The 17,136-nt window shown below is 35.7% G+C and overlaps 1 protein-coding gene across 21 annotated transcripts in view; it reads right to left on the bottom strand.

The window, feature by feature from the left end:
• Nucleotides 1–17,136, bottom strand: part of Phf21a (PHD finger protein 21A) — a 182,649-nt gene that overhangs the window by 133,800 nt on the left and 31,713 nt on the right. For 20 of the 21 annotated variants that reach the window (XM_010612469.3, XM_010612473.3, XM_033756641.1 and 17 more), the window contains 3 exons: nucleotides 12,944–13,084; nucleotides 7,077–7,109; nucleotides 4,998–5,063 (listed from right to left, as the gene is read on the bottom strand). The exons of the other annotated variant lie outside the window; for it this stretch is intronic. In XM_010612469.3, coding sequence (XP_010610771.1) covers nucleotides 4,998–5,063; nucleotides 7,077–7,109; nucleotides 12,944–12,997 — 153 coding nt within the window. In that variant the 5' untranslated portion in view covers nucleotides 12,998–13,084. The remainder of the gene's footprint in view (nucleotides 1–4,997; nucleotides 5,064–7,076; nucleotides 7,110–12,943; nucleotides 13,085–17,136) is intronic. 21 annotated transcript variants of the gene reach the window in all.

Here is a 17,136-nt window from a genome sequence, read left to right as displayed (position 1 = left end):
TATATATATATATATAAATTGTGATCTGCTACAGCAGTAGAAATTGCTAAGTAGCCCTAGTATTTACTTTTTGTTTATTACTTAGTAACAGTTTGTGAATTTTGTCTGGCCAGCAATGAACTACATACATCTCCCAGACTTCCTTCTTCCTGATTGATGCCATGCGGCTAAATTCAGGTCAATGGGCTCTAAGTGGAAGTGGTATATGAAACTTCCAGTAACTGTCCTTAAAAACGAAGGGACTGCTCTTGGTTGCGTTCTCCCATCTTACCAGATGGAGCTGCTATTTTGGACTATGGTATGGAAGCTTCACGCTCAGAATGGCAGATCAGCAGAATAGGAACCTGGGCTCCCTCACACTGTGAAACCACTCACCAGGCCTAGGCTGGCTACAAAGCTTTCAAATGAGAGAAGTAACATTTTACCTAAATGACCATCTTTATTTTGGACTTTTAGTCATTCAGACCTGAATTTAATTCTTAATGGTATAACTATGAAGGAAAAATTAAAGGTTCAATGAAAGACTATGACAGAAACAGTAGATTTTTGACTGAACAAAGCGGTTTCAAGAATGGCCCCTTGGATGTAACAAACTTAAACTACTGCGAGGTGAAACCTACCAAGTGAAGGGAGGTAGGGTGACAAACTGTTTACAGGAATAGCCAAAGATACAATTTTGACGGCATTTACTTTAGGATGTTAAGATTGCCTCTTGGGCTGGGGTACAGCTCACTGGCAGAGCATTTGCATAGTATGTACAAGGCCCTGGGTTCTACCCCTAGAGTGCCATAAAACTGAAAGAAGGGCAAGGGAGGGAAGGGAGGGGAGACAGGCAAAAAGAAAAATGCTCTAAGGAGCTAGAATTAAAGCAGAGCACTAATGCAACTAAGTGTTTTGGCTCCAATATCAGAATATCACTATTCTGACAGGAAAAGGATCACATATGCCTATCAAAAATAAGAGATGGGGAAGTACAGAATTTTTTTAAAATGTTAAGGAAATGAATAGCTGATTCCATACTTTAAATTTACCACTATTTAACATAGTTTAAGGGCTAGGGATTTGGCTCAGTGGTTCCACCGCCTGCCTTGCAAGCACAAGGTCCTGAGTTCGATCCCCAGTATCAAAAAACAAAAAAAAAAGTGTAAATACTGAATAGTTTCCCTGGTGTAAATAATGTGCAACAATGCATAAGATTCTAATAAGATTACTGACATTTAGAAATGGGTACAAAGGAGCTAAAGGTGTAGGGAAGGTGGGATGGGTAGGGGAAGAGTAAAAAGGGAAAAGAAAAAAATGTAAAGAATGAAAAGATGAAAATAAAGTGTTTGTAGATGGGGAGGGGAGGAGAGGTGAAGGGAGGGCAGAGGTAAGGGGAAAAAATGAGAATCAAGACCTGTCATGTAGAGGTACAAGATCCCAACAATGAATGTAACTGTACTGTATCCCTAAAATGTACCAATAAACTCAATTAAAGCTGAAAAAAAAATAGTTTAATTCGTTGAGTAGAGTGGTTCGTGTAGGGCTAGGGATATGGCTCGGTGGTTCCTCTGCCTGCCTCACAAGTGCAAGGGCCCAAGTTCAATCCCCAGTACTAAGAACAAAAAAGAATGGTTCATGTAGCATGAGGGTATCTCATAAGACTTTTAAATGTCAACTAGCCTAGGTTGGTGTTAAATTTTTTTTTAAAAACACAATGTTTCATGTTTATTTTCTGATTCTAAAAGCAGAACATACTTTGAAGAGTTTAGAAAATATACATAAGAGGGGGCTGGGGATTTGGCTCAGTGGTTCCATAGCCTGCTTCATAAGCACAAGGACCCGAGTTCAATCCCCGGTACCAAAAAAAAAAAAAAAAAGAAAGAAAAAAAGAAAATATACATAAGAGGGCAGGGGATTTAGCTCAGTGGCACTACACCTGCCTTGCAAGCACAAGGTCCTGAGTTTGATCCCCAGTAGCAAGAAAAGAAAAGAAAATATATGTAAGCATATTCAAGGGGGGGAAACCTATAAAATCACCAACATTTTATACTAACAGTTTTTATACATATTTACATGTTCACATATACATAGAACAAACAAAAATGGGACTACAATGCATAAAATACAACTGCATGTGCCTTTTTACTCATTTTTATCAGGAGCACATTCCTGTCATTACCTATTGTTCTAAACCATGATTTTAATGGCTACATAACACACAATTTAGCCAATCACGGCTGAGAATTTTCTGAAAACTGTCAACCACAAACTGAAATCCTCTAGGCCAGCCTCTACTGACTTCAAAATCCACCTGAGAGCTTAAATTTCAGAAATTTCAAGTTATAGTGGGACATGATGATGCACACCTGTAATCCCAGCATTCGGAGGGTTGAGGAGGAAGATGGCTGGGAGTTGGAGGTCAGACTGGGCTGCAAAGTGAGCTCAGAACCAGCCTGACCTACAAAGGGAGACCCTGCCTTAAAAAAAAAAAAGAAAAAAGAAAGAAATCTCAAGTTAACAGTCTGAAAGCACTAGAATCCTCCAACCAAGAGTTTAGTGAAATTCACTGGGCTTTAGCCATGAAGGATGCTCACAAATGACTATATTTTACCAAATAGAGTGCATCATTATATAATTAGTCTTAGGAAGAAACTGAGTGCAAATCAGAGATTAAGGTGGTAATAATGAATAAGAACGAATAATTGCCAACTGTAAGATATAGTGGCTATTTTAATGTTTTATTTTTTAAAAAACCAAGACAAATAAATACATAGACCTATCACTTATATAATTAAGCTTTTAAATGGATAGAAAAAAATGCACATAGAAAAAGGGAAGCAAATATGACAAAGGGTTAATAATTTTTAATTCTAGAATATGACATTATGTCTCGTACTTTTCTACATTTAAAATCTTTCTCACAACAAAAATTAATGTTAAATTAAAGGATTAGTCATGTAAGATAATTCATATTTTAGTTATTAAAGTGGAAGTGAAATCAGTAGGTTTTGCCAAAGGCTAAGTGGATCTTTTTGAAAAGTAGAAACAAAAAGCTGGGTATGAAACATTAGGAATTTGTTCTAAAATAAAACTACTTAAAACTGTAGATTAATTAGCAACAGTAATGTTTCATGTTGGAAATAAGCCTGAGGAATGATCACCTTTTAAACTTTATAGCTATGCTTCTCTCAAATACTATTCTACCTAAATATATTTTCCTATTCCATAAAAAACCCTATTTTAACAATTAAACAAATAATTCCAGCTTCTGATTCCAATTTTCTTTACTCATCATATGTGAAGTTTTTCCTCATGTTAGACTTTTTAAAATTCCAATCTCTAAAATCCAAACTTAGATTAGTTGACAATTGAGTTTGCCACCTGATGAAATGTCTTACTGAACACAGTTGCAATTTTCTCAATTGAGATCCTTAGCAGAAAAAAAAAGTTACAGAATAAATCGAATCTTCACATTAATTTTCACCAACAAAAATTTAAAATAAATGCAGATTTTTCTTTAGTTGTCCCACTTTCCTAAAATGTAGCCCTGGGTTGTCTTAACTTTGCAATCCTCCACCCCCTGTTCCACTAATCAGTTCTCACCTTCCTTCCCTGCTGGAACACGTGAATTTTTCAGCAAAAGTGACTCACTCACTGGCATCATGTCAAACTAACCCTGAAACTACAAGGAGGCTCAGTGCTAACAGAATTCTTAAGCTAAGAACACTTTCACTAGCACACATCATCAGGTCCCTAGAACTGAATCACATTCAGAGCCAAGTACATGCTAACAAACTCATGTCTATCTTCCCTTACAAACTGTTCTCCATTATCCCACCCCCCTCCTAATTTTACACTGGCAATTCCCTAATCTAAAACACACCCCCCCATCAATGGAGAAAATAAGATAGCAAACCATAAGAATAGGAGAGAGGAGTTAAAAAGTCATTGTTCACTCAGCTTGGAAGAAGATTTAATTCATTAACTTATCTACTCCACACAATTCTCAAAGTTTCCCCTCAGTTAAAACAGAATACAGACACAACCATAAATGTCTAGGAATAAATTACTCACTGCTGTTATTGCACTAAATAAAAGCTTTTAAAAACCACACAAAATCAGTTATTGAGAACTATTTCATCAAAAATCCTCAATAAGATGTCACTCCTATGAACTATCAACTGTAAATCAATTTATCCTTTTGGTCCACACATTTACCTTTGCAGATTTTGGTTCATACATTTACTCCAAAATAGAAAGTGTTCTTTTTAGCCAGAGGGAAAGCGGTGTAGAAGGAACAACAAAAAATGCTTTATCCGATTTCCACAGACATTTACCTAGAGCTCTACCAACTGTCACGCTCCACCTGGTGGCAGGAGCTGCCTGGATTGATGAGGCACAGGTCACTCACTATACAAAATAATTCCAAACAATACTTTCCAGACATCCTGGGAAAAAAGCAAGATGCTCTTCTCTTGCCCTATCTGGAATAAGTCTGTCAAGTTTCCAGTCGAGTTTTTTCACATCACAGTAGGTCAATAACTACTAAAGATTAATATAAAAGTATAACAGTACTTAGAATGAGACCTACATTTAGAGATACACTTAACAACCGTTCTCTCCACAGTAAGTTAAACGTCACCTTGAGCTTTTAAAACAGGTAATGAGACACCTACAGCAGCTATAGGATTTTCTATCACACACTCCTACTAACTTTCTTTACCTCTTCCCCAATGGGTAAACTATAGAGTTTAATTAACACAGTTAACGGCAGCCTGCCACATTGCTTTTAGATATTTGCCAGTAACATAGACCCATGGGATACTCTAGGGACTGATTTCCACCAAAAATAAAAATAGATAAACAGAGCTCAAGTAAAATTAAAACCGGGTCTGGCTGCCCACACTTACTTTCACACATGAGGAAAAGAAAAATAGCAGTTCTTTTAGAAGCCTCAAGCAGACATATCTTTAGAACACAATGTTAAAAATATGCCCCCCACCCCATTCCCCTACCTGTTTCTCACTCAAAGCTGTGATTTTGGCTTGGAGTTCATGAAGCTGTTTCTTTAAGTCAGCATTCTGATTGGAAAGAAAAAATATCTGTGAGAAAGATATTCATTTGTTAACAGAATAGTAGCAAGAAGACTATGCATACTGTAATTACAAATGATGAAGCAACCTTAAGCACTTAGCCAATGAAATTTGCCATGCATTAAATCATAATCATAACATCACCCCCTAATGCATAAATCCTAAATGTGAGCTCCTAAACCCAGAATAGGGAGCAGCTTCTTTATAACTGTTTTACATTACAAGTTTTACATTTTAGCATCTTATACTATAACAGTACCTTACTACTCAAATATTGTTGTTCTTTATACAAAGAACAAGTTGACACAAAAGCTAAAGCTCCACTCATCAGGCAAAAACAGATAAATGGAGGCAATAAGTATACATACACGGCATGCTTAGCAGCATTATCAGCAAAGATAAGAGGTTTTTCCCTACTGTCCTCTTCCTTGTTTAGTAAAGTACATTTGTTATTTTAGCCTAGATTTGAAAAGCTGTCAGTACTGTAACTGCCTTAACACTACATCATTCAAATTAACACGCTGACTACCAGGGCATTTTCTCAGTTCTAAAATTTTAGGAATTAAAAAAAGAACACTATATTCTATGAGATATACTGAACTTGATTTTTATTCAAGTTGGAGAAATGCAAAATTAATATTTTCAGATGCTTACACAGCAAGAGAGCCTAATAGCAGACTGAACACCAATGAGAACCTACTTTGACTTGATCATTCCACACACAGTTGTTTGAAATTGATCCTGCCTGGTTTTCTCTCACGGTTCAGGCACACATCTTCCCCCTCTACTAAGTTTCAAGTTTACTTCGTTTGTACTTTTTAAAATGTGTTTATTGTAAGTCCTCTCTAATAAGGTCACCTATCATGCTTTCAAACAAGTCACTGCCCCTCACATTCACCAGGTTAAGACTGTTCTGCCACATGATCACGAGCTATATCACAAAAGCTAGCTTGTAACAGAACTTCAACTGCTGAAAATGTAGGTAAATATGAAAGCTAGTGCAAGCGTGTGATAGAGAAAGTAGGGTCTACTGCCTCTTGGTTCCTTAAACCCAATTTAAATGGGACATATGCCCAAAAAATAAAAGTAAAAGTTTCTCATGGAAGTTGAACAGGTCTAAATGTGGGCTATCAGTGCCAGCTCTCAGAATCCATGGACTGTGTTAAAACACGATAGAAAGATCACCAAATCCTAAATTTGTAGAAATGAATATTATTTTCCACTTCCAAAAATCAATGCCTCAGTACCAATGTTCAAGAATTTATTTTTTTATTTTACAAAAAGGCATGTACGACCAAATGTCTAATGGTTGCAAAAGAGACAATGCCTGAATAATAAATATAAAATCTTGGAAAACAAGATCACTTTTTGGATGAGTTTTCTTCAGAAACAGAGAATAAAATGCTTAAAGTAAAAAAGTCATATGAACATTTAAACAAAAGTTAACATGTCAAGGAATATTTTACTATATAAGGTATTTCTAAAACTCCTTTTAAGGATTCTTTCAAAAATAAAATTTACTAAAATTTTTTAAATTATTTAAATCAAATTTGTTAAAATTATTCTAAAATTCTTACCCTAAACATAGTAAACTTCAATACTCAAATGTTCTATATTATAACCTCCAAGTAAGCATAGTTTAGGGCTACTTTCAATAATTCTGAGACTAAAGAAAGTCTTATAATCTCTAATATTGAGTAAATAGGTTTATGAAAGAGAAATTTAAGTTATATGAAAAGTATTAACTCTCAAAATACTCAAATCAACTAACATAAAAGCCAAATAATAGTAGTGAAGATAAAATTATAGCTACATTATAATAGAATTACTGGATTTTTTTTTTCTAAACCCATAAAACATGAAGACCAATGTGCTAAAAATATTTGCTGTCAAGTATGAAGTAGTTCTTTAAATGTAAGTATCATCTACCCTTTAATATTTTATGGTCATTTTATTTTAATTTTTTAATTTAAAAATTAGATAATAAAAATAGTATTTTACCTGTGGATCCTGCTTCATTTGAGCAACAAGTTTCTGGCAATAAAGAGAGAAAAACAACCATCAGTCTTACATATCAACTTCCTATGGCTAATCAGATTGAGCCCCCCAAAATCTAGGGTTTTAAATTGACACAAAAAAATGAACACTACCACGATGAGAACAGACCAATAAGCTTCTGTGATCCACGTAAAAGGCTACTGAAGACTGATAACCACACAAACTCTCCGCCTCTGCAGGACATAAACCAACTTTTCTCTATATAAGCAATTAAACTGTACTTCAGGTGAGCAAAGGTAGGAAAGGATAAGCTAAGAAACTGACTGGACCAGTGCTGGCAAACCATGGCATGCATGCTGCATCGGGCACACAGAGCCCTCTCTGCCCCAGCATCTGAGCACTGGTTAACAGTTGCTTTTTCCAAACTAACTCTTCTTAATAGAAAAAAAAAATCAAACTGTCACTTTTTATATGAAATGAAAAAGTGCCTGATTTTTACATGTGGAGAAGGAATGGGATACAGTGGCTTCCAAAAGCCAATTTAAGCAAGCTGGATATTCCAAAAGCCAAATGGCCCTTTAAAATACTGTCACTGTCTAGAGTCCCAAGCCAGGCCTGCAAAGAATCTGCATCCATATAAAACCAGCCTGTCTCAATATAGCAAAGCACAAATTTGGCAAGTTTGTTGGTTTGGTTCTTTTTTTTTGTACCAGGGATCAAACTGGGGACCTTGAGCTTATGAGGCAGGCAGCAGCACCACTGAGCTAAATCCCCAGCCCCTGTTGGTTTAGTTCTTACAACAGAAGACACCAAGTGTCAGATGTAACTTTGCTACTGTTCTCTCTCAAAGTAGGAGGGGACACAGGATAGGATATATCTGGTGGCTAAGTGATACTCAGTATTTGAGAACCAGAAAGTGGAGCAACAGTGCAAAACTCTACCTACCTGGGATCCTCCAGGAAAGAGAATGCTACCCTAGTACCCACTGAGAAAGACCTTATCAACAATCAAAAAGCAAGAATCGATGCCGTCTGACCTAACTCAACTCGTAAATCCACTGCTGCCAAAAGGTAACAATAATCAAGGATAGAAGAATTTGCAGAATAAAGTAGTATCAGAAGGCTGATTCCTAAAAGTGACTAGAAATAAGCTGTTTTCCAAGTGAATTCTCATATAATGGAAAAATCTGTCACTCTGGATGACAAAATACTTTTGAATTGTTTAGTTACAAAATAAAATCTTTCTAAAATAGAATATACTTACCTACTTCATTAAACAGAAAGAAGTCAAGCTCTTACTGCTACTTAGAGATATAATATCAATTAATATACTGTAATATAAACAACAAGGTTCTTACAACAAAAGGCCCAAAATTGCTGTTCTTATGTCTTCATTTTAGCTTCATGGTCTACTCAATTTCAAGCAGTCAGCTACTGTTCCTCTCACTAACAGCCTTGAGCCCCAACTCAAATTCCTGCTTTGATCTACTATGTGATGCACTCACCACACTAATTTGAAGATGAGTGAACAGATGATGATGAATAACCTAAAAATCCCACTTGAGTAAAACAATATAATCTTTGGTGAATGACTGCTGACGTTTATTCTAACTGGACAAAACCTTTCCCCCGGTACTAAGATACACTGTGTGTAGCTGATGTTGCCAACCACAAGACCTCTCAACACATGAAGTCTAAGTCACTATATTCTACTTATACTTGACAGAGTTTTAATCAGTCTTCTGTATCCTGGTCAGAATCTACAAAGTAGTAATATACATTCCAAAAGCTCAACAGCATTGAAACACGGGGTTTTATATATACACATTTCTATAAATCTAGTCTCTTCAATTAAAAAGCCTCTGATTTTCCTTTTTGATGTGGTTACTAAAGAATTGGCTATTATATTAAAGTTACCTTTTTGAAGCCAAGAAAGCTTTTCTTCCACAACAGTGGAATTTAAAGACTGATAACCGCACAAACTCTCCGCCTCTGGAGGACATAAACCAACTTTTCTCTATATAAGCAATTAAACTGTACTTCAGGTGAGCAAAGGTAGGAAAGGATAAGCTAAGAAACTGACTGGACCAGTGCTGGCAAACCATGGCATGCATGCTGCATCGGGCACACAGAGCCCTCTCTGCCCCAGCAGCTGAGCACTGGATAACAGTTGCTTTTTCCAAACTAAAACCTCAGTATTCAGTTTAATTGCAGTGTTGGCATTATGCAATAAATAAGTGGGTTTTGCACACAGTTTGAGCACTTGGTCTCTAAAAGGTTCACCATCACAGGACTAGACCATCCAACAAATCCCTAGTGACTTTAAACTCACATGTTTATCAAAGCAAAGTCACTTTCTATTGCATAAATGCAGCCATTTTTCATGAGGATATAGTTTATACCAATGATAAGCAGCCAACCGGCCAAATCTGGCCCACCACCTGTTTTTGTAAATAAAGTTGTAGGGAAAACAGCCACACCCATTTATTTATATATTGTTCATGGCTGATTTGTCTGTACCTCAGGAGAGCAGAGTAGCTGTGACAGACTATAAATGACCTGGAAAGCCTAAAATATTTTACCATCTGGCCCTTCCTTTTCAGAAAGTTTTCTAACCTCTGTTTTATACTATGCTCCATTCCAAATGGAATAAATACTGTCAAAGTTTAGACCCCATCAAATTCACACACAATCAAAGAAAGAGAAGGGGAAAAGCAATTTTCTCTAAAAGATGACCTATATTTTAATTTTTACTGAATATCAACTAATTATGCATTGCAGCATCTCCCACTTAATATAAAGAAAACAGAAGAAACAAAAATATATTTTAACCACAGCAACACCAGCTAGTTCCAAATCACCACTTCTATCTAGTAAATCTGATTTCAGCCTAAATTTATTCCCTAACTGGAAATACAAACAAAGACTTTGTCTTTAATATTTAGTCAAAAGTATATTCTGGGTCAGGGGATTTGGCTCAGTGGTTTTGTCACCTGCCTCGCAAGCACAGGGGCCTGAGTTCAATCCCCAGTACCAAAAAAAAGGTATGTTCTAGCTTTGGTATCAGCCTAATCCAGTACTATTAATGTCATTTTTGGCATGATCATGTACCTCAGCCATTCAAGACCATACCAGTTTTAAGAAGGAAGCTTGTCACCTGGATTTAATGTTAATAGGTTTTTTTTCAAAAATATCAAAGCATTACAGATGTAACTGAAGTGAAGTATCTTATTATATTTTGTATGTTAAAATATTTTGGCATTTTTGACATCTACTAAATTTGCATAGAGCCCAGCATTAGCTTGGATGAGAACTTATAGGAAAGCTTCAAATATTTTAACACAGAAGTAAATGTTTTTTATTATTATACAAAGTATTGTATATGAATTAAAGATGAACACAAAGTCTATTAAGTTTATGCTAAATAAAAAAACAGCTAAAGGCTGGGGATTTAGCTCAATGATTCTGCCACCTGCCTCGCAATTGCAAGGTCCCCAGTTCAATCCCCAGTACCAAAAACAAAAACAAACCAAAAAAACCCAGCTAAATATACAGGGAAACAGACTGATAGTTAATATGAATATTAAGAGAGAGTTCAGGGTAAATTTTAAAAGAATACTATATCCCATCTGAGTCAATAAATGTAATTTTAAATTTTTAATTAGACCTAAAAACTGAAGTTTAAATTTTCTGAATTGTAATGTTTATGTAACTGGTATGCCTGAATTCAAAATATAAAACAAAATAATATTTAAGAACTGTATTTAATTTAGTAATTAAGTTTGATTAAGGTCATGAATCCTTTAAGAAAAGTTTATTTGGGGCATGTCTGTATCTTGAAAGGAGTAACTAAAAGCATAATGTTAACCTGGCAATCTCCAAAGTTTCTTGAGAAGGAAAAACTATAAAAATCATATACAACATAAAAAAACCATCACTCATCCGCACAAATTTCAGACTGATTACTGTATTTGCAAAATTCATTCTACGATGTCAGCCTTAAATAAATTGTGAATTTAACTTTTATTACTTGCCATTGAGATGAACTCAGTATTCAGCACACTTCTGTGTTAAAATACTTTCATCCAGGAAAAATAAGCTTGTTTTTATAAACAAATTTTTATTCCCTTCAATTAGTACTAAAGTTAGGCCATATAAAATAAAACATGTAAATATAAGTTAAATATAATAAAAGAAGCCTGCTTGTTTAAGATACATGCTTCTGAGGAAGAGTTTAACAAGGTCCAAAGCTGTAGTAGGGATTTCTGCACAGAGAGATTTCATGATTTCAAAATTATATTTTATATATAGATTGTGTGTGTGTGTGTGTGTGTGTGTGTGTGTGTGTGTGTGTGTATACATAAAATGTCTTTGAAGCTTTCCTGTAAGTTTTCATCCACGTTAAGTCCAGGCAATGTACAAATCTCATAGATGTCAAAAATCTAAGCTATCTTCTAAGAACTTCAGAAATTAATGTTAAATTACATTATTTAGATTTTTTTCAGCTTTGAGTTTACTGGTACATTGTAGGGATACAGTACCATTACATTCATTATTGGGATCTTGTACCTCTACATGACAGGTCTTGGCTCTCATTTTTAAAAAGAAACTATACGGGCCAGGGATTTAGCTTAGTGGTTCCAGCACCTGCCTCGCAAAAACAAGGTCCCAAGTTCGATTCCCAGTACCAAAAAAAAAAAAACTATACATAAGAACAAACAACTTTAAAAAGTAGCTCCCAGACCAGGGTGTAGATGATAGGTAAACCACTGGCCTCGCATGTGTAAATTCTTGATTTCAATCCACAGCATGGCCAGAAAAATACCAAGTAGTCTCCTTCTCTTGACTCCCATATCCCAAATTATTATTACACATTCAAAATTAAAATTAATCAGTTCATTATCATTTGAGTAACAAAGATTATGTATGTGTGTATTTGCATGTTTTAAGCCTAATAAACGCCCAGTCAATGTAAAAAACAGAAGAAAAGTGTTCACACAATAAATGTTAATAAATTAATTATTTATGAGGGCAGGGGATTTAGCTCAGTGGTTCCGCCCCCTGCCTTGCAAGCACAAGGTCCTGAGTTCAACCCCTGGTACCAAAAAAGAAAAAAAAAAAACCAAAAGTATTTATGGATAGCTTTTGTCTTGTTTATTATATATTCATATTATCAATATATGAAATTATTTAAGACAATTATTGCATGATAGAAACATACTACACAATTATAACAGTTTATTTACATATACATTTTTATAATTATGTATTTTTAAAGTTTATTTAGGCACAAGGTAAAAAGTTAAGAATCGTGAAACTTTAAAATGTGATCTCTGTGAAAGGAATCTTCATCAAAGACTGGAATCAAGGCATAAATTAAATCAAAAGATGAGTCAAGACTTTATTGTATTCGGTGATAGTTGAGCTAAACAAGTCTCGTTATTTAAAACATGAGAGTTCTACCACATGAAGACAGTCCTTCAAGTGAATACCCACCACCTCAGATAAGCAAAAAAAGAGGTGTTTTTTGTAATACCTCTGGGACTTGGTGGCACTAGGGATTAAACTCCAGGGCACTCTACCACTGATCTATATCCCCAGCCTTTCTCGTGTTTTGAGCCAGGCTCTCCTGGATGGCCCAGGCTGGAACTTGCCGCTGTGCAGTTGTCTACCACCACACCCAGCTCCTAATAATGTCCTTAAAAGTAGAATCAGTGCATTCTCTGAATACCAATCAAAGGCAAATGACATGATTTCTGGACAATTGTCTTAAAGACAATTTGAAAACTCTACCAAATGCAGAAATGGGCCTGTTTACTAATTTTAGTTATTTAATAACACAATGTGGGAGAATCCAATAATGCAACATACCTGATGAACCTGAATTTCCACTTTAAGAGCCTCCTGGAGAGTCTGCAACTCCATCCTCTACCTTCTCCACTTTCTCTTATGTCTGCTAATTCTATAGTTTCTTCAGCTTCCGTTTAAAATAACAAACTCTTCTTGCTGCAGCTGTAGAGATCATAAAATGTTTTGGACCGTTATATTGGGAATCAAGAAAATATTTGTGTTCAATAAAATGTTAGTCAAAAATATCTGATTTTTTTTTTTTTTTTTTTTTTTTTGGTAATACAGGAAGAAAAAAAATAACACCAGACTTTTTCCCAAAACAATTCAGCACCAAAACTTTTTGGGTTTCATTCTTTTGAGTACCTGGCTGGAGAACACTTCAAATAACTAAGAAAAGAACAACAGTAACAAAAAAGTCATGGTCATGAAAACATCTAGGCACCCACTGCCTGCTCAGCACTGTGCTACATACTACAAAGAATCTACCTGGGGTAGTCTAATAATGAAACAGGTTTCCTGCTTTACAATGGACATCATTATCTTCCCAAACCTGCTTGCCAGTGCGTCTGCAGCTACGTATAACTGCATGTGGAAATATTGTCAAAGTCTAATTTGTGACAATAAATGCCCATACCCAACCTGAACCTCCTATCCTCCATTCATCAGTACCACACTTTAAATTAAAGTGCTAATTTCTCCTTTAATTTTTTTCTTATTTTAAATGTGAACTTACACTGATTTTAAATTCTCTACCAAAGCAAAAGCCTTTTATTGCCTGAATAAATTTGAAGTTTACCTCAAATCTCTTTTCTTCCCTGCACTTGTAAAACTTGCTGCAAGAGCAACTTTTCAGTATTAAGGAAAGAAACAACCACAAAGCCAGAAAGAAGAACCACTGTGTTATACCAAAACAATGAGAGTCAGAATGGTCTCATTTTCTAAAAATTTACTTCTAGATAAAGTACACATTTACTTAAATTTTCAAAGTCCTCTGAAAACTGTTTTAGCAGAGTTATAATGGAATCATTAACTACAGAATAAATTCTGATGAATATTAGTTTTCATTATATTTGCTTAAAACATGAGTGACAATCTCTCCTCTAGGGCTTATATTTTACATTACATAATATCAAAATATTCTAGCCCAAAAAAGAATAAAGTCCCAAAGTGCGAAATTCCTTCAAAGTTAGTTTGTGGAAGCTAGGAAAGATTTATTGTATATGATATTATTAACCAAAAAATTTCATAAAGACAGTATATTTAAGAGAATTGGGTGGGGGATTTAGCTCAGTGGTTCCAGTGCCTGCCTCTCGAGTGCAAGGGCCAGAGTTCGATCCCCAGTACCAAAAAAAAAAGAATTTGGAGCCGGGCGTGGTGGCACACATATGTAATCCCAGCACTCAGGAGGCTGAGGCAGGAGGATCGCTACGAGTTCAAGATCAGCCTGGGCTACATAGTGAGTTCCAGGTCAGCCTCAACTACATAGTGAGACCCTGTCTCAAAAATAAATGAATTTTTAAAAACAACAACAACAACAAAAAAAGAATTTGGAGATAGAAACATATTCTGATGAACAAACCTGGGTATTTTAGCTATTTAATTATATTTTTGAAATCTTTGGAACTGTAACAAATAACAGACTCGTTAAGTGACTGACTTATACCAGATTTTGTTGTCATACAGGCTCACTCTATTGCAATTGCTAATGTTAAAATTATACATTTAATTCAATCATATTTAATTATTCCCTTTAATTTTAAACACTAAAGTAATGTCCCTACACAAATTCTTAACATATAATACAGTTTCTTTTGAAAACAGAAGAGGTTTTAATTTCTGCAAGAGTCCACCAGAAAATGTGTCCAAAAATGATTACTTATAATTTATGTTAAATTAGGAATTCACCTGAGGGAATATTTTCAAAAACAAAAAGGTTTTTTTATTTCTTGGTTTTTTGAGTCAGAGTCTCCCTTTGTAGTTCAGGCTGGCCCTGAACTCACTATGTAGCCCAGGCTGTCCTTGAACTCACATCAATCCTCCTGCCTCAGCCTCCCAAGTGCTGGGATTACATGCTGAGATTACAGGTACGTGCCACCATGCCCGGCAGGCATATTTTATTCTTCTGGTGTCACCAGAGCTCAAATGAACCCACAAAAACTAAGAAAACAAATAGCAGGTTAAAAACATGGAGAACCACTGGGTATGTAGCTCAGTGGCACTGCACCTGCCCAGCAGGCACAAGGTCCTGAGTTCGATCCCCAGTACTTAAAAAAAAAAAATGGAGAACATACAATATACCTGACAAAGAGTTCTTTTTTGTTGTTGTTGTTGTTGTTTTGTTTGTTTGTTTGTTTTGAGACAGGGTCTCACTATGTAGTTGAGACTGACCTGGAACTCACTATGTATCCCAGGCTGGTCTCGAACTCACAACAATCCTGCCTCAGCCCCTCAAGTGCTGGGATTACAGGCGTGGGCCACCAGGCCCAGTGAGTTCATATTATTTATATAGTTGGGTCTTTCAGAAATTATTAACTTTTCTGTAATAAGAATGACCATCAAACACAAAAAACATCCATCTTCAATAGTAATGGAAATATAAATTTTAAGAAGGTAAGTTTTATCTATCAAACTGAAGACCTATAAAAATAGTAACACTGTGAATTGTCTAGAAATTGTTTTCAGTAACACTTTGGAATTTGTCAGTTGTTATCAGTGGATGATAGGACTGGGGATTATTTACAGTATTTTCTTCTTAGGGGGGTACTGATATTGCCAAAATTTTCTGTAAAAGCAACTGTTTCTTTTTAAATTAAAAAAAAAAGTGAGGATGGACAGATAGAGCATCATAAAATTTTGAACTAATCAAACAAAATGCTCAGGAAAAGAAAACGTAGAAGCAGGATTTAACCTGGACTCTAAATGTCAAAGAGCGCCTTGCACGTTAATAAGCCTGCAACTCAAGTTAATGAGGAGCTGACAGTTTTTACTTCCTCCATCAGACTGTTGTCTGCTTATTAGAGACATACAAAGGCATGAAGTTTTATTTGGCAAAGACTCTAAATGCCAATTATCCATTTTATTTCAAAATAAAACCGAAGGGTTAAAAAAGGTAGTGACTATTTATAGAAAAACTTATTAAGGATTAGAACATTCATTCAAAATCCTTCTGTTCTGGTGTTTGTTTGGCTGTTTTATGGTACGAGGGGTTGAGCCTAAGGTTCTGTGCGTGTTTGGTAAAACACGACCACTGAACTTCACTGCTAACCCCAAAAATTCTATTTCTCGATGGTGACTGTTAAGAGACTAGTTTCTGCCTAAAGGAACAAATTATAAACATGTATTTATAGTTTACAAAGGTAAGGCAAGAACATATTGACTATTTTAAGAAACATTTTGGGATCTTAGATAACTCACGAAGCCATCATCTGAATACTATCTCGGGCAATTTATACCATCCAAAGCAGCACATTTCCAAATTTGTGAAAAGGACAGATTATATTTTGATCAATTTTAACAAGTTGTAACTAACTGTAAGGAGAACTTAGAAAACAATCATAGACACACTTTATTGAAGTATTAAAACCATGTACCACTCAGTAGCTCTGCATACCACCATCAAAGTGGACATTGCCTAGCCTAACAGGCCAGTGTTTATACTCTTCCCAACTGTACATATTAAACCACAGGGCCTCACACCTCTAAATAACAAAACACAAAGCATAAAACCTCTACACACAAACAAGGGAACAAACAGCCCCATAACCCAAACAAAAGCAATAATCAAATCCCATTAAAAAGCTGAGTATGATGGTGAACACTCTGGGAGGCTAAGGCAGGACGATTACAAATTCCAGCTCAGCCTGGGTAATTTAGCAACTTATGACCCTCTCTTGATAAATAAAGAAATAAAGTGGAGAGGAGAAGGCTGGCAGGCAGGTGATATAGCTCCATGTGAATGAAGGCAGTGGGTTCAATCCCCAATGCACCCCCCTGCAAAACCCTCACTAAAAAATGCAGTTGCGCTATCTGCACTTGATCTTAGCCAAAAGGCTAAGAAGCAATGGCAGTTATGATAACTATAAAGAACATTTATTGTCCCCCAAAATGCAAACAAATAAAGCCTACTTCATACTTCACTTAGTCACAGTGTGACTATCGTACTACTCTCACCCTCAGCGTGAGTTTGTTACGGGGGGGGGGGGAATCACCTGTTT

This window comes from Fukomys damarensis, unplaced genomic scaffold (assembly GCF_012274545.1).
Source record: "Fukomys damarensis isolate Sample0158 unplaced genomic scaffold, DMR_v1.0_HiC HiC_scaffold_27, whole genome shotgun sequence".
NCBI classification, from domain to species: domain Eukaryota; kingdom Metazoa; phylum Chordata; class Mammalia; order Rodentia; family Bathyergidae; genus Fukomys; species Fukomys damarensis.
The sequence above is the reverse complement of the archived record's forward strand: the minus strand, read 5'-3'. Positions and strand labels throughout refer to the sequence as shown.